General features: G+C 44.4%; 3 protein-coding genes and 1 pseudogene across 11 annotated transcripts in view; 2 read left to right on the top strand and 2 right to left on the bottom strand.

Annotated features, from left to right (window-relative positions):
• The window catches only part of LOC311129178 (putative cartilage matrix-associated protein), a gene marked incomplete at both ends in the record, with an annotated part of 3,340 nt that extends 3,297 nt beyond the window's left edge, over positions 1-43 (top strand). The window contains one exon of the mRNA XM_084161491.1: positions 1-43. This exon is cut by the window's left edge and continues 46 nt beyond it. Within this exon, the coding sequence (XP_084017617.1) occupies positions 1-43 (43 nt within the window).
• Positions 44-1,119: 1,076 nt separating this feature from the next.
• LOC311129368 (protein MCM10 homolog) lies at positions 1,120-8,903 on the bottom strand. The gene is made up of 18 exons (XM_084161634.1): positions 8,832-8,903; positions 8,374-8,424; positions 7,975-8,274; positions 7,560-7,763; positions 6,951-7,311; positions 6,664-6,829; positions 6,258-6,425; positions 6,022-6,138; positions 5,568-5,764; positions 4,155-4,249; positions 3,945-4,052; positions 3,370-3,722; positions 3,082-3,214; positions 2,814-2,944; positions 2,479-2,592; positions 1,934-2,079; positions 1,778-1,820; positions 1,120-1,651 (listed from the first exon to the last, which is right to left on the bottom strand). The coding sequence occupies exons 2-18, from the start codon at positions 8,378-8,380 to the stop codon at positions 1,568-1,570; spliced, it is 2,727 nt and encodes a 908-aa protein (XP_084017760.1). The 5' UTR covers positions 8,381-8,424; positions 8,832-8,903; the 3' UTR covers positions 1,120-1,567.
• A 563-nt stretch (positions 8,904-9,466) lies between these two features.
• Positions 9,467-21,307, bottom strand: LOC311130010 (optineurin-like). 8 transcript variants are annotated; one of them, XM_084162604.1, is made up of 13 exons: positions 21,146-21,303; positions 19,550-19,695; positions 19,135-19,343; positions 18,790-18,948; positions 18,523-18,695; positions 18,301-18,454; positions 17,572-17,687; positions 17,226-17,375; positions 16,894-16,978; positions 16,614-16,766; positions 10,835-10,977; positions 10,638-10,729; positions 9,467-10,410 (listed from the first exon to the last, which is right to left on the bottom strand). In XM_084162604.1, the coding sequence occupies exons 2-13, from the start codon at positions 19,689-19,691 to the stop codon at positions 10,289-10,291; spliced, it is 1,698 nt and encodes a 565-aa protein (XP_084018730.1). In that variant the 5' UTR covers positions 19,692-19,695; positions 21,146-21,303; the 3' UTR covers positions 9,467-10,288. The 8 variants fall into 8 exon arrangements, with proteins under 8 accessions (XP_084018730.1, XP_084018729.1, XP_084018734.1 ...); XM_084162603.1 differs by having other exon boundaries at positions 18,280-18,454; positions 21,146-21,292; XM_084162608.1 differs by lacking the exon at positions 10,638-10,729 and having other exon boundaries at positions 18,280-18,454; positions 21,146-21,307.
• LOC311130011 (hemagglutinin/amebocyte aggregation factor-like) lies at positions 11,408-16,270 on the top strand (annotated as a pseudogene). The gene is made up of 4 exons (XR_014615317.1): positions 11,408-11,554; positions 15,431-15,619; positions 15,885-16,038; positions 16,127-16,270. The product of XR_014615317.1 is annotated as a hemagglutinin/amebocyte aggregation factor-like (transcript).
• Positions 21,308-22,451: the final 1,144 nt, after the last annotated feature.

The raw sequence follows: 22,451 nt of genomic DNA on the forward strand, positions 1-22,451 counted from the left end.
CAACTATGATGGACTCTACCCCCGTTATCCCCGCGGTTGGTGAGCATGCTCCATAGGCCAAGGGGATCAGAACGTAGTGCACCAGCCTGTGATTGGTAGGACCCTGTGTCACTTAAGACACCTAGCCTATCAGACGGACTTTACAAGACCATGGGAAATGGCCAAACCATCACTCACCTAGGAGTAAAAAGGTTTACGTACAAAACTATTACACTCAATCATTTAAAATGGTAATATTATGTAGATAAAATGCAGTTTTGTAGCGTTTATATTAAAGACTTTGGGTGGGGCAGGTCAAGTTCGAAAAAGGAGGCTGTTGTGATTGTGTATGTATTTCTATACATGCTTATTTCAGTCTCTATCTTTGTACATGTATCTGGGTGGTATACTGTTGGGTGTGGTCTGTGTATCTTTCACATCTGTCTGTGTATCAAACTGTATTGTCCTTTCTGTATTGTAACCAAACTGTAATCACATATGAAACCTGTACTGTAATTCAGAACCACAGAGACCAATAAAGACAATACTAAAATCTAAAATGTACTTTTTTGGCGTACAGAGCTTCTGTTATTATTAAAGTGTCGATAAACCAGAGGTGATTTCCTAAGCACCTAGATTCATAACCTGGATCAAATGTGTGTGAGAGAGAGTGAGAGAAAGAGAGAGTTGAAGGAGGGTGGAGAAAGAGCGAGAGGGTGAAAAGAGAGAGGGGAAGCTGGAGGAAGAAGGGATGATTAAATGAAAGTGTGTGAGTGAGTCCTGGGGAACTCATCAGACTGAGATAAATGTTGGGATTCCATGCGAGACTACCAACATTCCACAGCTGCAACTTTAGACAGCACTGGGCAGAGGAGAGACAGAGAGAGAAAGGAGAAAACTGGAGAGGAAAGGAGAGAAGTCTAACTAAAAGGACACTGACAGACAGGTCTCTACCTCAGGAGTTTAACTAGTGCCCGTTTGTTCCTTTATTCGATCCATAACCTGGTCACATGGTGTGGATGACAGAGGATGTGTTCTATACCACCTGCTTAGATCAATACAACCGACTGTTAATCATTTTGATGAGGCAGACTATCACTTCAAGCTCTATTAAATCACCACATTTGGGAGAAGCAAAACAGTGAGCAGACATTCCTTTTATTTTATTTTTTTATGTACTTTATTTTCTTTATCCAGCTCCTGTTACTATTTTGGATGTGTCTAAAAACTCCATCAAACTGTAAGGACACAATATAGCACAGGACACAATTTCTTCCAGCGAGCCCAAGTCAGAAAAAGGAGCAGATTGTTGGTAAATCACTCAGCACGATTTAATCAGCATATTCCCATGAAACCCAGCAGGAGAGAACAACTCACTCAGAAATACAATTGAATCCATTCAAAACCCAGCAATTTAAAATCCATAATCAACTTAAAATTACATCCACAGTAAAAAAAACATTAAAAGGACATTTAAAAAGCACTCTACAACATGCAAATATATATACACAAGACACTCCAATGGCACCAGCAGCAGTCGCTTCATATGATGAAGACAATGATGAAGGTGATTGTCAGTGACTGAGGGCTACTGCATGCTGTTGAGGAACTTGGGCTGTTCGCCACCTCGAGGCTGCAGCAGCTCCCCTGCTATCTTTGGCCCCGACTTCTCCTGTGGACAGGAACAGGAAACAGTTAGGGAACAGGAAGTAGTAGTCAAACCAAGAACCAATCAGATGGGAGAAGGAAGCGCTTTGGGTCCATCTGAACTCCAAGCCTACTATAACGCAACACTTACCTTCAACATGCCGTCTCTCTCCCATTTGAACAGGCCACAGTTACTGCAATAGAGAACGCAGCATTATCATATCGGATGAACGCAGTAGTACGTGACCTGCATTGTGTTTGAGAGTGTGCTTCTCAACTGTAGTGTGTGTGTGTGTATGTGTATCACCTGCAGTGTTTGTGTGGCAGGCGGTCCAGTGCGATGGCTCTCTGTCCACAGGGGCACTTGAAGAAGCGTTTGGTGGCGTCGTGCCACTGCAGCTCATGCTTCTCCTCCACACAGCGATCAGCAGGCTTGAAGTATGTGTACTTACACTGGAGACAAGACATAGATAAACACAGATAAATATTTATCTGTACTAAGCCGTAAAGACGCAGTTATATTGGTCTGATTAAATAATGTTGTTAGTAGGTGAATTAGAATTCTGAGCAGTCTGGCCCGATCTGCTATCATGCTAGGTGTACGCACGCCATTGGGACCATTAATCGTACCAGTCTAAATTGCTAGTTGGCCCATTGGGGAAATTATGAGGTGTTGGGAGTTGTGGCTTTTATCTGACTACCATAAAGGAAAACTGATGGTTCAAATCCCAGATGGAGTAGATTTTGACTCAACAGAATAAAGCCGTTGGTTTGGTTTGGTGGTTAACTGGTGATTTAAACTGCAGGATAGATGATGACAGTAGTGAATAAGACCTCTGTTTGGACACTGACCTTTTTACAGCTGACGGCTCGACACTTCTGCTCTCTGATGTTCCTCATCTTCTCCTCCATCGCCTCCTTCTTCACCAGGGGGTCAAAGTAGCGCTCCTGCTGCTGGTACTCCGCCTAAAGAGAGATAGGAACTATTAACCCTGGACTAGGGAAAGGGGGAATCATTACATTGTTACACCAGGCGGTCAAAGTAGCACACCTGCAGCTGGTACTCTGCCTAAGGAGAGAGGAACTATTATAACACTAGCCTAGAGATAAGGGGGATTCATTACACTGTTACTCAGAAAAGGGAGCAGTTACACTAGGCTGCTATGTTTACGGAATTGCTGACTCACTGCCTGTAGCTCGGCCCCGTGGCGGGACTTGGTGTTGAGGATTTTCTTGAACTCCTCTGATTGGACGTAGTCCATTTGTTCCCGCCTCTTCTTCTGGGCTGGCTCCTCCTCCTTGGCCCCAGACTGTTCACCTGTACAGAGGCAGATCACAGAGGATGAGTAAGAACAGGGACTCTCTTTGTTTGTTTGTGTGTGTGTGTGTGTGTGTGTGTGTGTGTGTGTGTGTGTGTGTGTGTGTGTGTGTGTGTGTGTGTGCTCAGGTGTGTACCATCGGGCGAGGACAGGTTCTTCTGCACCCTGGTGGTGATGTCAGTGCTGTTTCTCCTCTTCCTTTTCACAGCGTTGGGGTCTTCTTTGGCCAGCCCAGCCCCCTTCACTCTCAGCTTCTTCAGAGCAGCCAACTAGAGAGAAGGAGAGGGGCAGCTTCACCTTTAACCTCCAACCTCTGTGACTTTTGAACTCTAGCATCTCTATGACATCACATTCTACAGTCAAATCAACAGCGCAACAGTGTACGCTAAGCATGAAAGCATGTGATAGGACGAGCACCACTTACCTTGGCAGCTGATAGGCTGTGTGCTGCCGGAGGTGGAGGAGGGGTGTGGTCAAAGAACAAGATATCATCTCCCTCGTTGAAACCCCTCCCCAGTGTTGGAGTGTGGGGGGCGGCGGGGCTCTGGGTGGCGTTGGGGACCTCTGAGGCAGATTTGGGGGACAGGAGGGCCCCCCTAGATGGGGGAGAGGCCCCGGGGACCCCCGCTTTGCCTGAGTTCTGGAGGACCCTCTGCTGGATCTCTTCTGCCCGGCGTCTGCGGTTCTCTAAGAGCTGCTTCTGCTGCTGTTTCTGCTGCTTCAGGAGGTCAGAGGCAGAGATGGACTGGACCCCTGCACCGGCCGAGCCCTTGGAACCTGGGGGAGTGAGGGAGGAAGGAAGAGAAGGTGGAAGAAGAGAGAAAGAAAAGGGGGGTAGAAGAGAGAAAAATATGATATACAGTAATTCTAATGCACTGACAAGCAGGGAGAATACACACCAAGTTTGTCCTTTTAAAAGATCTGTCTTTCTCTAGTCTCCAGATCTCCCATCTGATGTGTTCATGGGTTTGGTCTGGTCTGCTTGAGTGAGCCAGTTACCTGGGGGTTTGGTGAGGTGTCTCTTTAGTTGGAGGGCTCCCGGGGTAGGCATGGATAACAGGTCCTTGAAGTCGTCTGAGCAGCCAGATACCTCGTTAGACTTCATGGCTGAAAAACAATCAAACACATAAAGAAAGAGCACCAACCTTAAACCTCTCTCGCCCCCGCTCAGTCCCTCCCTTACAGTCCCTCCATCTCCCCCAGTCTTACCCAGTCTCTTGGCCTGGCTGGCCAGCTGGTTTGATCCCTTCACAAACAGGTTCCCTAGAGTGGTCTGGGTGGGCTTCTTAGGGCCAGACGCAGACCTAGACAGGAATGGAGATGTACATACGTGAACACAATACAAAAACACACATACTGACTCACAGTGCAGACAAAGACTTAGAGCAGTGTTTTCAACAACTACATAGAGTAGCCAGCCAAATAGAAAAAGTAACCATCCAGGGTTCTACATTTTTTGCCGAAGGAGCTCTATTTTGGTGGACTCTGGTACAGTCTAATGCCTTGATTCCATCTGAAATACACAGCCAAATGATTGAATACATTATCGAGTTTACCTCCCAGATTAGAAAAATGTGTTGTTGTATTGCATTCTGTTCATGTATTATGATAAACTTGGGCAAATTAATAAATGTTCAATACATTTAGATGATTCCATACTATGGTCAATACATTTTTTAATATTGTTGAATTCCGTTTTAATGCCTGAATTCCGTGAGGGCCCTAATTATCATATTTGGACCAGAATGAGGCTCTCCACTACCTAATGTTCTTGCAGTGATGATTCACCATCTTCATCAAATGTTTTCATAAATTATCTGCAGATAATCGCCAAAAAGCCTAGGCATACCAGTAGTCTATGCAAATAAGGGAGCCAAATGACCAGCTCTCTCACCGATGCCATTGGGTAGGCTACACTGACTGACGAGACGAGAGTCACTCACTTTAGCCTCACTGTCTGGCAAGCCCCGACATCCTAGCAAAGGAAACCTAGGAAATCCTTTGGTTTACTTGTCCGATGCGATACCATGGACATATAACCACATTGCATGATTTATGAATGGCAAAGGGATATAGGAGATCTACTTTATTCAGTCAGTTTGACCCCTTTTATAAACTAGTCAACACTTGCTGTTCAGTTGTCAATCAAAGCACAGTAAATAGCCTATGTGCCCAGACTCTGTGTGGCTGGCTATGTGAAACACGCAAAAGAAAATAAATAAATGTGCCAGAAAACAATAATTTGGCTAAGTGGATTTCAACTCATCGTTACCACTTACACATTACATGGGACGTGCAAATTCACGAGCATCATGCTCTCTCCCTCCTCTGTGTAAAGAAATTTGACTGCAACCAACCAAAGCGCACACAAATTGTACAGGGAGGCGGAACAGAAAGCAGACTGCATTTCCCTGTCGTCACTCGCTTTGTGACTGACAGGCGCCTGTCCTATCAATAGATCACTAGAAGATGCATATCGTTCATTCTAGCGGGAGATGGCTCGATGGACTAGCGAATTTAAACGTTTAAAATGAAAAGTAGCCTACGTAGGTAAACACACTGAACAACGAACACACACATGCACACAATATTCACTCCCGACACACACACACACACACTCACAGTGCGGCAGCGCAGGCTGGTGAGGACATGCCTCCGTAGTGGAAGCCGGTCTGACAGAGTCGTTCCTTCAGGCTGTTGACCTTCCCCTTGACCTTCCCTGTGGCCTTCCCTGAGAAAGAGGACTGCAGCTCGGCCCGCTGGGCACTCATCTTCTTATACTGGGCCTTGACATGATACTGGCAGTACTGGCACTCATACTGTAGAGAGAGAGATGGCACATGAGAACAGTCCTACACACTTCTACTGCAGAGAAACGCTTTCAACTATGTCACTTCACAAGTTCTCAAATGTCCCTCTCTCTATTTGGTGATAGTATATGACTGATACAGTAGATATGAATGACACCGATCAGCCTTTAGGTCGGTTCTGAGGGTCAGTGTGTGTTAGCAAGTGGATGGAGGAGCTGTTGAGTGGTTCAGGTTGTGTGTGTTTCTGGATGTAAAGGAAAACCCACCAGGTTGACAATCTGAGAGCAGGGGTCTCCGTTCTTCTTGGCTGCCTTACAGGTGCCATAGTCCTGAGCTTCCCCCATCAGCAACACCTTCTGATGGTGATCCACTGACAGAGACACCTGGGAGAGAGAGAGACAGAGAAGGGATGGGAGAAGAGAGAGATGGTGAGAACGCCTTGGATGTCACTTACACACACACACACTACAGAGAAAGTAAACACACAGACACACACACTCACCCCGTCATATCCGTCTTTGGCCTTCATGGGGTTGGGGTTGAGGATGCCCATGACGGTGCCTGGCTCAGTCTTCCAGTGCTCCTTATGCACATCCCCAAACAGAAAGAGAGACACGTACACTTCCAGGTCATGGAGGTCAGACAGCTTCCAGATGCTGAACGTCTTACCCTGTGAGAGGAGGGAGGGAGACAAGTCTTAGTGCTGCTATCTCTGACCAATATGAAATGAATACAGGTAGGCCCACTTCTTGTCAAGTCAATGACTTTTTTTAATGAACATTGGTCAACCTTACATACTTCTGGAGCACTGAGTGTCCATGTCTATAACACCAAATGATCATTGACCTACTGTAGATGTTGAAGTTGTATGTTGGTATACAGTATAGCGGGGGTAATTCTGGTCTTACACTGCTGTTGCTCTGCGGTGTGGCTTTGTTGACCAGCACAGCGAAGGTGACCCAGTCACTCTCCTCCAGCTTCTCCCGGGCCAGGCGCTCAGGCAACTGGGAGAGCCGAATCAGCTTGCGGTCGGCCATCTTACGATCCATCTCCGTGGAGGACACGCGTGGTCGCCTGAAACCAATGAACCAATCAGAATCCAGATCTGAGCTTCAGACAAGAAACCTTGGAGTGCTTATGCGTGTTATAGGTAGATGAGTGTGTGTGCGAAAGAGGTGTGTGTGTGTGCTCTGACCTCAGCCGCAGTCCAGAGTACTTCTCGATGGCGACGTCTTTAGGGAGAGATGGAAGGGGATTGGCCTGTCGTACGGCGGACAGGGCTGCAGCCGCATTGGACTGGGAAGGTAGCGAAGAACGTACAGTACTATTGGTCTTACTACTGCTTACAATTGGCTGGAAGGAGCTGTGAGTCTTAATCTCCACCAATGGACCTCTGCTGTCTGTAGCAGCTGCTGTGGTGCTGGGTTGGACCTGGTGAGCTGTCCTTTGACCTTTGCGTTTGAACAGGTCAGCGTTGTTGAGTTGAGCGGTGAAGTCGGAGGACTCCTGTAGCTTGGTACTGTCTCCTCTGTCTGGGGCAGACGAGGGCTTTCCTACTGTCAAAAACAACAGATGAAGAGATGCCTCAAAACACACATACACAGGCACCACCCTCGCCTATTACACTTTACACACAGATGCTCCTTACATGACATAGTAAGTCGCTACTGTGTTCCTGTATGTTGTTCCTGTATGGTCAGCTTTGACTTAAGGATTGTGTAATATGCAGCTGTCTAGGATGATTTGAATACATTCTGAAACTCAATGGAACTACCTGGGCTAAAAAAACGTATGAAAGCAATACCTGCTTGGGGCTTGGTCTTCTGCGTTGGACGAACTGGCTTGGAGGAGCTCTGCTTGGGGGGACCCTGTGAGGGAGTGTTAGGTTTAGAAGGTGTCTTTGTTCCTGGGACCCTGTTTGGGGTAGAGGTGGCTGCAGAGCTCTTCTGGGAGGCCTCTAGCTGCTGCTGCAGCCTCTGCATCTGCTCCTGCATACGCCTCAGCTCCTCTGAGAACACACAGAAACACAACCAAATAAGATTAGAACCAGAAAGCTGCCATTAATTAAAAAGCAAAGGAGACAGCGTGTGAAGCTGACATACTTTAAGAATAGGTATCTGCATTTTAGAAAAATGTACTGTATACATACTATAGGAGTTAATGCTATGCTGTAGCGCTATCATAATCATTTTAAGGTACTGAACTCCTTGTGGACAAACCTTGTAAATCTTCTTGGGATTTATTGAGGTTGTCAGGAGCCTTCCCTCCAGACGGCTGTGTTTTAACTTCTTCCTCCTCTTCAATGTCATCCACATCTCCAAAGAGAGCAACAGCTCCATCCTCTTCCTCCCTCTCCCCACCCTCCCCCTCTTCTTCAAGTCCCTCCCTGTACTCTTCATCATCATCGTTGTCAAACAGGTCATCTAGGTTGTCCTCTGCTTCCTGGCTAGCCTGCTGCTCCTCCTCTCCAGCCTCGTTCTCAGCCAGCAGCGCTGTTAGAAGGTCCAGGTCATCGTCGCCTGACACACACAGTGTTATAGAGTTTTGTTTTGATCAAAGCCATATATTGATTATGCCCCCACCCCACCCTCACCAAACACACGAGTTGTATCCCTTACCATCCATTTCCTGGAATTTTAAGATCAAGCCTTCCCGATTAAAAAGAAGATCTAGGAATGAAAAATACAGGTATTTTAACAGTTATATCCCGAAGACACAAGTGTTTATTGACATGTCATGAACTGTTATTTATGGACACGGCTAGCTTCACAATTCCCATTCTGTATATTCTCTCCCATGATCTGTTTCCTGCTGACATCGAAACAAGTAAGCTATCCGATTTTTCACAATGCTTATACTAGCAACAAAACGTAGAGCAAGCTAGAAAACAAATGGTGAATATGATCTCCACTCCACACAGTGCGAAAGCCGGGATAGCAACAATGTAGCAAGCAGTGACAGTGTGTATCACACGGCCAGCAACAATGTCACTTGGAGGTATAATTACGTTGTCGATTGTATACTTTTTGTGTAGTGACCAAGAAAACATTTTCTTGCAAATAATTATATTTTTCACCTTATTTGATGGTTTCAGGGACTTCTCTAGCTAGCTATCTTCGTTTCTTCAAAATACTGCTGAGAAAGAACTGAAATCTGGCGCTAAACGAAGGACCCCTATCAAATATAATAGTGCCTACTATTTTGCCTGTCCAGAAAAATTGTGGTATATGTTTACACTCACAAATCGCCAATAAAATCATAGAAAAGTGTATACCTAGTTGACTAAAGAAAAACAAAATTGAAATCATTATACACATGATTTGATACGTTTATTTCATTTTATTGACTGGTGACCCTAAAGTAGGCATGGCTCCTTTAAATATAGGCTACAGCCGCTGTGCTAATATATAAACAAAGTTGGTGAATGTTGACAAACATGGTCTGTGCTATCGCGAATCCTTGGGACGTCCCTACCATATTGAAGTTGAATGGTTTAGGTAAAGGTAAGAGATTAGGGTAGGGACGTCCCAAGGAGCCCTGATAGCACTGACTGAACAAACATCTGCAGGTAGTGGGTACCATAGATATAAAGTAGATTCTGTTTCTATATATATATATATATGGTGGGTACTCTCATGTTGCATTTGTTCAGGTGCTATCAGAGTTTTATATTCTAGATGTGTGTGCAACAACACAATGAAAGAAACAGCATACTGTACCAGTAACACCTTTACTACATATTTTCATAACTATTTTACAGAATCAACACAGGATTTGTAAATACATCTGGATACAGAAGTTAGTAGTTAGCAAATACAGTACACACTCCCTTGTATAGTCATACTTCTTGCAAGCTACATAAGCTGTAAATAGGTTTAATTATAAATGTACAAACCATCACGATGATGGATAAAATGTATGTGCAATATACATTTACAACAAAACTAAAACAATAAAAGTGTCTTGGGCATCCTTCCCTCTGTTGAAGCAATTTATCTTATAATTTTTCTAAACAAAATGTCTATGCTGTAATTATTATCTATTCATAACCTTCTTCATCGAAACAGAATTATAGCTTGATTAAATTGAACAACCACCCAAAAATCCAGAATAAGTATTTAATAAACCAAATAGTTTAGAATTAAGTCTTTAGCAAGAAACAAAGTGACAGACAGCTGTCATAAGGGGAAAAAAGAGATACCAAACAAACAAATTTATTAAAATTTATTTTCTCCATTTATCACCTAACAGCATAATAAACGTGATACATTTTACCGGATCTTTTTCGCCCCTCTAACAAAAACAAATGTGTCTCTAGTTGTGCACTGTAAGAATACATTTTATAGTTATATGTTCTAAAACATAGACCAGAGCAACATAGCCCTGAACTGCAAAATAAATGCACTTTTTAGAGCATAAAGGCTACATTTTACTCTGCCATAATCAGATGATGAAGAAGAAGAGGAGGTAGAATCAGATTAAGGTGCATCTGCTGCGGTTGTCTTTGTTGTTGCTGATGACGATGATGAAGGCTCAGATGATGCAGTCCATGATGTGAATCTGCAGGCTGTCCAGGTCTGGCAGGATCTCGTTACACTTGGGGCAGACGTGCTCCGGTATATTCCCCTGCTGCTGCCAGTGCCTGGCATCACCACCTATCAGACACAGTGGTATGGTAATGGTATTGCCTTATGTACAGCATAATTGCATGATTTATCATTGTTGTAAATAATGTGAGATGGGATGGGGAGGAGCAGAGTGTTTTCTTAATAAAATAAATTACGAGATAACATTTCATTGGCGAAAACAGTATGATGTGCCCTGGCTTGAGCCCTGCTCTCTCAGCAAGGTGAATGACTTATAGCCATGTACTGTCCTGTACCTCTGGCTCCCTGCATGTTTTGTGGACCAGCGCCCCCATGTGGATTGCCTCCACGTGGCATGTGTCTCCTCTGCATATCGCTCAGAGATTGCCTACAGAAACCAGTTGTAGTCAGGTGGTGGATCCAAAATGGCAGTGAACGTGACCTAATATGACCAGTCTGTGATCATATGACCAATATGTAATCTGATGCGTACCTGCCCAGTGAGTCCATCTCGTCCTGTAGCTGAGTGTTCTGTTTCTTGACAAACTCCAGCTGAGCAGACAGACGTTCCTTCTCCTCGTGAATCTTCTCCCGAGCTGCTCGCTCCGCGTAGAAGTCAGAGGAGTACACCTCCGCCTGGACAAAAAAAAAAAAAAAAAAAAAATGTTATGTAATAATAATATATACACACACAAATAAATAAAAATAAATAGCACACATTATTAAAGTGACGTACACACATAATCACGGATGGACACACACACAAAACATTTGTCTATACGTATCAATGATTACAAGATGTGATTGTATTGTTGTACAGATATAATGCGAATGCCATCAACAGAATGTAGTGTATTGGTTATAAATTGAATTTCACCAAAATATATATTTTTTTATATTCAATGATCTTGTAAATTTTGTTAAATAGCCAACCAATGAGCCCCTGGGGAAAAATTATCTTCATTGCTTATCCCGTAAACCATAAAGAGGGATAGTTCATGAAAAATGTGTTTCTAACTTGGAATGATGCCAGCAATACAAACATTAAAAACAAACACTAAAATTACCCAAATACATGGTCCAAGGACACCGCTTGTGTCTGGTTCTATAAGTGGACCATTAACCTTGCTTGTGCTGTTATGTTAAGACCACACGCCTCAGAAGCCATGAACAGACCCAATTTCTATATTCTGCTTCTTGGTCAACGGGCGAGGTAGGCTGTTGTTTTAAGTTGTAGGCTGAATGAAGTGTTCTTTTCTTTGTGTAAGAGGTTTGTCATCAGGAAAACATTTCTAATTAGCTTACAGCCCACATACAGTGACAGAAAAAAGTATTTGATCCCCTGCTGATTTTGTATGTTTGCCCACTGACAAAGACATGATCAGTCTAATTTTAATGCTAGGTTTATTTGAACAGTGAGAGACAGAATAACAACAAAAAAATCCAGAAAAACATGTCAAAAATGTTATAAATTGATTTGCATTTTAATGAGGGAAATAAGTATTTGACCCCTCTGCAAAACATGACTTAGTACTTGGTGGCAAAACCCTTGTTGGCAATCACAGAGGTCAGACGTTTCTTGTAGTTGGCCACCAGGTTTGCACACATCTCAGGAGGGATTTTGTCCCACTCCTCTTTGCAGATCTTTTCCAAGTCATTAAGGTTTCGAGCCTGACGTTTGGCAACTCGAACCTTCAGCTCCCTCCACATATTTTCTATGGGATTAAGGTCTGGAGACTGGCTAGGCCACTCCAGGACCTTAATGTGCTTCTTCTTGAGCCACTCCTTTGTTGCCTTGGCCGTCTGTTTTGGGTCATTGTCATGCTGGAATACCCATCCACGACCCATTTTCAATGCCCTGGCTGAGGGAAGGAGGTTCTCACCCAAGATTTGACGGTACATGGCCCCGTCCATCGTCCCTTTGATGCAGTGAAGTTGTCCTGTCCCCTTAGCAGAAAAACACCCCCAAAGCATAATGTTTCCACCTCCATGTTTGACGGTGGGGATGGTGTTCTTGGGGTCATAGGCAGCATCCCTCCTCCTCCAAACACGGCGAGTTGAGTTGATGCCAAAGAGCTCGATTTTGGTCTCATCTGACCACAACACTTTCACCCAGTTCTCCTCTGAATCATTCAGATGTTCATTGGCAAACTTCAGACGGGCCTGTATCTGTGCTTTCTTGAGCAGGGGGACCTTGCATCACCAATTATGAACAGAATTATCTAATTGTGCTGCATAGACCAGTAAGTGCCAGTGTTGTGTTCGAGACCACTTAAAGCGAGACCGATTCAAGATCGAGACTGGATCAAATCGAGACCGAGTCAAGACTGAGACAGGGAAAAGGGGTCCGAGACCAAGTCAAGACCAGAAAAATGCGAGTCCAATTCAAGACCATGATTGTAATTTTGTCAAATCACCACCATAAGAGTTCAAAATGTCCAGTATATCTGTGTTCATATTTCAGAACAACATATGGATTCTTTAGACATATAGAAAAGTGAAAAAAAATGCATGCTGAGGAAAATAGAGCCACTCTACAAATTATTACTAACCCAAACACAGTGGGGAACAATGGGCCTCCTACACCTTCAGAGAAGGGCTAAGGATTTATAAAATAATGATTATAATAACATAATGATTATTATTATTTTCAATGATGTTCTGATTTGCCAAGAGTGTGCAAAGCTGTCATCAAGGCAAAGGGTGGCTATTTGAGGAATCTCAAATATAAAATCTATTTTGATTTGTTTAACACTTTTCTGGTTACGACATGATTCCATATGTGTTATTTCATAGTTTTGATGTCTTAACTATTATTCTACAATGTAGAAAATAGTAAAAATAAAGAAAAACCCTTGAATGAGTAGGTGTGTCCAAACTTTTGACTGGTACTGTATGTAAACGCCAACGGGAGTCCTCTTACATTTGGGAACTTTACAGTCCTATTTATCAAACAACCATGAAAAAGGTAGGGTCTCTCTCCCTCAGTAAAGCACATCAACAAGATCAACAACTAATGCTAGCCAGAGCAAGATTAGCTAAAATCTAACAAAGGAACATTAGATAAAACCTCTCAAACATTTTCAGCTAGTTGGCCGTCAAAATTGCACTGATAAACTATGGGGAATTGTAGCCTCCTCGTCCTTCTGCAGCTTGCCTGCCAATGCATGCTTGTCCCAACCAAGCACCCAAGCTAACTGGCTAATGTTGGCTAGCTAGCTACTTCCAGACACAAATGAGAGAACAGCTCACTGACCATTTTACTCGCCGTAGCAGAGCTGGTTAGGCTGTTTACATGTTATCTAGAGCGTTCTTGACTAAATATTACTTTTTTTGCCTACGTTTACTGACACCGGTCATATTCAGCAGGTGTTGCGTGTTCGTAAAGTCAGTTGTTCTGCGCTCTGGCACACTCAGACGAGAGTGCTCTGAAATTGGAGTAGATAGCCAGAATACATTTGAAAACGCAAGAGATATGCTAACTGTATAACAGTCCTTCAAGTTCTTGCTTGCTAACCAAATGACACCTGCATCTCTAGCTGTGTATAGCGACCAAAAAACAGGGGGAGTCAGTCACTCACCCACTCCTCCAATGGCATGACATCCTCTTAGCAGTAAAAATAAAAAAACGGAAATATCACATTTACATAAGTATTCAGACCCTTTACTCAGTACTTTGTTGAAGCACCTTTGGCAGTGATTAGTCTTCTTTGGTATGACGCTACAAGCGTGGCACACCTGGATTTGGGGAGTTTCTCCCATTCCTCTCTGCAGATCCTCTCAAGCTCTGTCTGGTTGGATGGGGAGTGTCGCTGCACAGCTATTTTCAAGTCTCTCCAGAGATGTTAGATCGGGTTCAAGTCCGGGCTGGCTGGGCCACTCAAGGATATTCAGAGACTTGTCCCGAAGCCACCCCTGCGTTGTCTTGACTGTGTGCTTAGGGTTCGTTGTCCTGTTGGAAGGTGAACCTTCGCCCCAGTCTGGGGTCCTGAGCGCTCTGGAGCAGGTTTTCATCAAGGATCTCTCTGTACTTTGCTCTGTTCATCTTTCCCTCGGTCCTGACTAGTCCCAGTCCCTGCCGATGAAACACATCCCCACAGCATGATGTTGCCACCACCATGCTTCACCGTTGGGATGGTGCCAGATGTGATGCTTGGCATTCAGGCCAAAGAGTTCAATCTTGGTTTCATCAGACCAAAGAATGCTCTCATGGTCTGAGAGTCTTTAGGCGCCTTTTGGCAAACTCCAAGCGGGCTGTCATGTGCCTTTTACTGAGGAGTGGCTTCCGTCTGACCACTCTACCATAAAGGCCTGATTGGTAGAGTGCTGCAGAGATGGTTGTCCTTCTGGAAGGTTCTCCCATCTCCACAGAGTTACTCTGGAGCTCTGTCAGAGTGACCATTGGGTTCTTGGTCACCTCCCTGACCAAGGCCCTTCTCCCCCGATTGCTCAGTTTGGCCGGGCGGCCAGCTCTAGGAAGAGTTTTGGTGGTTCCAAACTTCTTCCATTTATGAATCATGGAGGCCACGGTGTTCTTGGGGACCTTCAATGCTGCAGAAATGTTTTGGTACCCTTCCCCAGATCTGTGCCTCGACACAATCTTGTCTCGGAGCTCTACGAACCCTTTCTTCGACCTCATGGCTTGGTTTTTGCTCTGACATGCACTGTCAACTGTGGGACCTTATATAGACAGGTGTGTGCCTTTCCAAATCATGTCCAATCAATTGAATTTACCACAGGTGGACTCCAATCAAGTTGTAGAAACATCAAGGTTGATCAATGGAAACAGGATGCACCTGAGCTCAATTTCAAGTCTCATAGCAAAGGGTCTGAATAGTTATTTAAATAAGGTATTTTTTACTTTTTTTATAAATGTGCAAAAATGTCTAAAAACCTGTTTTCACTTTGTCATCATGGTGTATTGTGTGTGGATTGATGAGGAATTTTTTTTTATGAATCAAGAATAAGGCTGTAACGTAACAAAATGTGGAAAGAGTCAAGGGGTGTGAATACTTTCCGAATGCACTGTATGTTGGTTTTCAAATCAATTCAACCATTAACATGTGCATTGTCATGTATCTAATTTCAGTCAGCATGACAACGACCATGAAGACCGTGTGTGGGACTTTGAGTGCAAAGACACGTTTGTCTATGAGCCCGAGTGTCACTGGTCTCCTTACGTAAATGACTTTGACCAGAAGTTTGCCTTTGAATGCCCCAGAAACTATGTCCTCAATGGGATGAACAGCTATCATTCCAACCCCCATGAGGACAGAAGGTGAGTAGACCTCAACGTTCAACAGAGCCAAATGTTGAAATAGTATTTGTTTAATTTTTCAAATACTTTGAGCAGTTGATTTAGCCTGCTTGGAGTGCCATATGAGCAGTGTTTGCACTTTTGGGACTAGTCTATTGGTTCCATCCAATGCAGCTGAAGTATTTGAAAGAAAACAAATATTTGAATCCAGGTTTGACATAATCCTGACTGTGAAAAAGGTCTTATACTATACCGCACATGTACGATTTCCATCACTGTATCACAGGTGGAGGTTCTATTGCTGTAGAGACAACAGCTACTGTAACCAGGACTGTCAGTGGACCCTCCTACCTCAACTACTTTGATGAGTTCATCTCTTGTAAAGTCCCAAGACTGAACTACCTAGTTGGGGCCGGAAGCTACCATTCCAATCCTCATGAGTGAGTACAATATGTGTGTGATTTTGGTCGGGGGAGCGATGTTTCAACAACAAGAATGTTTACCTCAAAATGTATTGTGTATTTTCAGAGACCGTCGCTGGAGATACCAGTACTGCACACGGACGACAAACTGCTGATATTACAGCTGATTATTGCATTGTTGAGTAAAGATTGCCTACTGCCTTCTTTCTTCTTTCAATTTTTTCATTGCATATTCATAATCACGCCACTGGGTCTGACTAGAAGTAAACAAAATGTTGTTGTTTTTTTAAGAAAAAAAGTGCTGCGCCTATTTCGCTTTATGCAAATATAAACTGTTGTTAAACTTTTTTTGGAAAGGTACTTAGCCTTAATTTAATTATTGGTTTAACAAAGAAGCTGCCTTCACTGATGGTCACTTTTAAGTTGATTGTTACAACTCCAAATGTTCACAAAGAGTTCAGTGCAAGTAAATAAGAATGTTTTAACCTTTTTCAAAGTGTGAGCACACACACACACACCTCTAGCTCAACGCAGAATAATTCACGACACACAGAAACACACAACTAAATGGAGAACACACACAAAAAACCTACCTGAGCCTGGAACACAGAAATGGTCTCCAGCTCCTTCTCCTTCTGATATATCTCTTGCTTCATGACATCTATCTGCTGTTGCTTAGCAACCAGGGCCTTCTCTGCTGCGTCCAGTCTGGTCTGCAGGTCTCCCACCTCCTTAGTGACCAGTGGCTGAAGGCCACACAGAGGGCAAGAGTCAGATTCATCCCATTCACCATGCCATACCATTTTGACAAAACAGTGCAAAGTGCCAAACTAGACTGATTTCTGTTTAACAGAGGCTAAGTAGTGTGGTCACCTCTCTGTTCTTGCTCTCTTGCTTCAACTCGTTGTAGTCCTCGAATAGCTTGGTGTAGGCATCCTTCAGCTGGATCAGGGTAGTCCTGAGGAGGGGAGGAGGGGCAACTGACTCATGATGACTAAGGAGTATTTAGATATAGAAACTAATGGCACTGACCAGTGGAAACTGATAGGGGACAGGGGGAGTGGGAGGATCTCAAAAGAGGAGCAGGGAATTTCCATCCCAAGACCCCACCCAAGGGACTGGCCCAATAGTGTAAGAGGGAGTAGGCATATGTCTGTGTGTGTGTGTGTGTGTGTGTGTGTGTGCGTGCTTGACTGTCGTCCCACCTCTCCTCTCCTGCTTTCCTCTGCTCAAGCTGGCCCTGGGCCTTCATGCTGTCCACCTGCAGCTTCAATCTGTCATTCTCACTCTGTACCTCCTGCTTCTCTACCAGCTGGGCATTCAGAGTCACCACATCCTGCTCCACATCCCTGCATCTACACAGACGGAGAGAGAGAAAGGGGGAATGGGGAGAGAGAGAAAGACAGAGAGCAGGATAGAGGCAAAGTGAAAGGGTGTAAAGGGGGAAAGGGAAAGAGCAAAGGTTAGTATAGTTTACACATTTTCATTGTCTATGTATCTCTCCCTCTCTGTCTCTCCTCTGCCTCTCTTTCCTCTGTCTCTGTCTCTCACCTGTCCTGCAGGTTCTTCTTCATGCCCTCTGCCTCGTCCAGTTTGCGCTGAGCCTGTTGTAGCTCATTAAACAGGGTCATCATCTGAGCCTTCAGATTCTCCACCTCTGACGCAGCCTGACACATAACAGACACAACAGTCCATCAAGAAACTGACAGTTCTGATCGAGAAGCTAAGGGTTAGGACATTGTAATGGGGAAATGTAAGATGAATAAAGTTAAGAGTAATTAACACAATGCTTAGCATATTTATATGTTTTCTCTTTCTGTAATACACATGATTTCCAGTGTTTTATTTGGGACACTCATTTGTGTACTGGTTGATGGTCACTAGACTTGATACTGAATGTTATGGATTGTTCATATCTGTTGATTGTGATTGACGCCAGACTGGAGGTACAAGGACCGAGGACACTGATTGCTATTGTATTCTGGGACACTGTGATTCTATAGCAGCTGATGTTGTGACTTCCTACAAGCTTCTCGGCGGGTGTTTACAGAACATTGGTGCTGTGAGATTAGAAAATAATGCCCTGCTTCTCTGCTTTTGTGCTGGAGGTGTCTCCCTGTTGCAACTTGTATTAAACCAGATTAATTTACTATGAGACTTATTTTATTCACCTGGAAAATCCCTATTACATACTGTACATTAATACATTTCAATCTCAATAACTTCCCTGTTCTTACAGGGTGAGAGACAAGCTCTTACCCAGCCTATCTGTGTATATACCTTCTCCTTCCCAGAGTTCTGTTGGGGCTCCTCCTCTGGTTCTGGCTCAGTACCACATGCTGTGGTGGCTAGCGCTGGGGAAACCACCTCTGGCAGTAGTGAGGTCTGTGTGGAGCTCTCCGTGTTAGTTTCCTTCTCCTCCAGCTCTGTGATTCTGAAAGACATAGGAACATCAGTCTTTGGTTCCACCCAAACATAAGCCCAGGCAGAAATGCGGCCTACCTGGATCTAGCAGCCTCGAGCTCGATTTGTAGCCTCTCCACCCTCTGGGTCTCCTTCCTCAAGGACTGGAGCAGCTGGCTGACAGTCAGCTCCTCAGACTCCTGCCTGGACGCACTCATGTCATACCTGGAGTCCTTTTCATTATGACACAGGTCCTTTCCAGTATCCTCTCTCTACACACACACACACACACACACACACAGCGCTAAAGTAAGAACACACCCTTATAATATGGATGGCTGGATGGAGAGAGTGAGTGCTACTCACAGCAATCCTGATCTCTATGAAGGAGTCGTCCTCTGACTCCTGACCTGTCTTGAGCTGGAGTTCAGAGTTCATGGCCACCAGGTCACTTTTCTCTGCCTGCAGACGCACCAGTTGGGCACGCAGCACCTCCAGTTCTGCAGTATGATTGGCTGTCCCGGCCTGGAGGTGACACAGCACAGATAAGACAAAACAGTCTGCCCAGCAGTATATCTATCTATCCATATTCTACTAAAACACCATCTTTATTTTCCAATCCTCCATTCATGATTTTCTCTATTAATACGCTGAATGTGGTCTAGCCAGAGAACTAACCTTTTGAACATTAGCCTTCCCTTTCTCTCTCACCTGTCCCTTCCCCTCTGCTCCTCCTCCTCCCTCCTGCTCCTCCACCTTCCTGCTGAGCTCCTGGTTGTGTAAGGAGAGGGCCTCCATGCGGCCGCGAGCCTCATCCAGCCTCCCCTCCAGGAACTCCTTCTCCTCCCTCTGCTTCTCCCTCCACACAGAAAGACCCTCGAAGCGCTCCTTCATTGACATGTTGGTCTGCTTCAGCGCCTCTACAGGGGAAGTTACACAGGGAGTACATTACTGTAGAATAAACAAAAACACACACACTGACAGAGCAGTCAATACATAATCAGCCAATGCAAGACAATCATAACCTCATATGCCATAACATCCCAATGTCCCTGCCCCATACAGTAGATTCTCAATAAGCTTTAATAAGGCTGAACCACATTCTGGTCCCCTCTCCATGTCTCACCCTTCAGGTCTCGGTTCTCCTGGATGAGGCGGTTCATCTGCTGCAGCGTTTCCTCCAGGGTGCCTGTGGTGGGGCTGTGGCCGGGGTGGGAGCTAGGACCCCGGGAGATGTCCCCGTTCACCATGGGGGAGCTGGACGCCATCACTCTACAGCAAGGTGAGGTGGTTTGGAGCCATGCAAGTGGACAATACATTCTCAGACTATGGAATACACTAGATTGATAATAGGGACTCTGATTCTAGGGAAGGCCCGTGCTAGGACAATCAAATGTTATATATTCTCTAGATCTGCATGCATCAAAACAACAAACAGCACACGCCTTGTCAGAGGTGTGAAGGAATACTATTGCACAATGACTCATGTACACTGGGCAATATCCGTTATTGAATAATCTTATCAGCAATTGTCATGTGGTAGGCAGCTCCTCACAGTGCCCACCAGAGAGAAGCCAGCAGCCTGCTTGAGTGTGCTGGCCACTTGTCATGTAATTGAATAAACCCCCACAGGTCTGGAATTGATTGTATATTGTAGCGACCTTAAAGAAACACCTAGCGACCCCCTCAAAAGGTTCGGACCTTTTGGCATAACAGACTTCTTGGTGTAACTCAGTGTTTCCCAAACTCAGTCCTCGGGACCCCAAGGTGTGCACGTTTTGGTTTTTGCCCTAGAACTACACAGCTGATTCAAATAATCAACTAATCATCAAGCTTTGGGCAAAAACTAAAACGTACACCCCTTGGTGTCCCATGGACCGAGTTTGGGAACCACTGGTTAACTGTTAAGGCACGTGTCAAACTCATTCCATAGAGGGTAGAGTGTCTGCTGGTTTTCACTCCTCCCTTGTACTTGATTGATGAATTAAGGTAACTGATTAGTTAGGAACTCCCCTCGTTTGGTTGTAGGTCTTAATTGGACACAAAATGAAAGGAGAAACCAAAAACCAGCAGTCACTCGGCCCTCCATGGAATGAGTTTGACACCCCTGGGTTTATGGTGCTTTCAAGACAACTGGGAACTAGGGAAAAAACGAGGTCGAATCATGACGTCAGTGATCTTAAGGTTCGGAAAGTCGGCGTTCTAGAAAGAGGCCCGAGTTCCCGACTTTGTTCCCGAGTTGGATGACTATTCAAAACACATTTTCCCAGTCAGAGCTCGTTTATTTCCTTATTCCCAGTTGTCATGAACACACTGAAGTCGGAAATCGGAGATTTCCCAGTTCCGAGTTCCCAGTTGGTTTGAACGCGTCATAAGGTGTTGGCTTTCGCTGGACCTGGGTTCCAGCCCCAGTCGTGGATAGCCCCTAAATTCAGTAAAATAACGTGACACATCATAACACGTAAGAAAAGGCTAGACTACCGACTCAGAACATGGGTTGACTGACAGCTGTCAAGGCTGCCGTCTTTTCTCCTACTCCTTTCACTTCCTCATTTGAAAGTCTACCTACCTTTGACAATTAAACAACAATAACACAATGTACCATATTTGACAGCTTCTTTAGCTAGCTTGGGTAAAAACAAGGTGAGAACGAAATCGTAGTTCCCAAACTGTTAGTGCGTCACATAACAACTAGGCCTAACAAATCAATTGCAATACTCACACGTGATTAAAGTACACCTTGAAAGAACTGAACTTAAACAAACTCGGATACTTCTTGATGAAGATCAAACCTTAACACTTCTGTTTCGTCTTCTTCGGACTTGTTATGGGTTTACAGCATTTCCTTGTCTTAACGTCACGTCACAATGAAGGGTGTGTAAACGTTGCGCAAAGAGCAGCTGACGGTGACGTCATGGACTGCAATTCCAGAGGGTTTTACCTTTGGGAGTGACCTTGCACTTTTGGGAAAGGAGTGACATTTGCTTGGTAAACCAAGTACATATGAGATCAGAAAGCCGACTCCTCAATCATTTATTGGACAATTTCATTGGAGAATTGAGAATGTATTCAGCCTATATTGTAGACTATTTCCTCATCAGTCTAATCAAATAGGAAAGCCTTTTGCCTAATTTCCCCACTATCCGCCTACTGCACTATGGCACTGTATAATAATAAAAAAATGGAACCGGAGTAGTAAAATGAGTGTATGACTATGAAGGATGAGAGGCTATATGGGCACTCCTGTATGAATAATACAGTGGGGTATAATTGGCTTGTCTTGGACCACAAACAAATGTTGTTGGTTTGCAGGTCATTCAAATGTCCACTAGATGGCAACGTTCACTTGGAGAAGAAAGGTGCATGGACCATCCCTGCAGCAAAGTAGGCTCTTGTCTCGTGAAGGCAGTTGTTCAACCATATGAAATGTGTGTAAGTCAGAGGAGGCTGGTGGGAGGCGCTATAGGAGGACGGGCTCATTTTATGGCTGGAAGGGAATCAATGGAATGTATCAAACATATGGAAACCACATGTTTTACTCCGTTCAATTTAGTCCATTCCAGCCATTTCAATGAGCCCGTCCTCCTGTAGCTCCTCCCACCAGTCTCCACTGGGTATGTGTGTATCATTTACATTTGAGTCATTTAGCAGAAGCTCTTATCAAGAGCGACTTACAGTTAGTGAGTGCATATATTTTCATACTGGCCCCCCGTGGGAAACGAACCCACAACCCTGGCGTTGCAAGCGCCATGCTCTACCAACTGAGCTACAGGGGACCATATGATATTAAAAAGTGGACCTACATTATGTAATTGGCTATTTATTAACAATCACATATTGTCCTACTAATACATGCTTACACATATTTGGCCAAGAAAGCATGCCTACTGTTTCTTGACAAAGACTTTAATTCACAGCATAGACAAGACTACATGCATTTGATTTGCCTAAGAAAGCACACAATGCTTGACTTGTCAAAATGAATAAATAAGCAAGCAACCACAACAAAAGCTCGAGCGCATGTCTGC

This window comes from Coregonus lavaretus, assembly GCF_964263955.1.
Source record: "Coregonus lavaretus genome assembly, chromosome: 5".
Classification (NCBI taxonomy): domain Eukaryota; kingdom Metazoa; phylum Chordata; class Actinopteri; order Salmoniformes; family Salmonidae; genus Coregonus; species Coregonus lavaretus.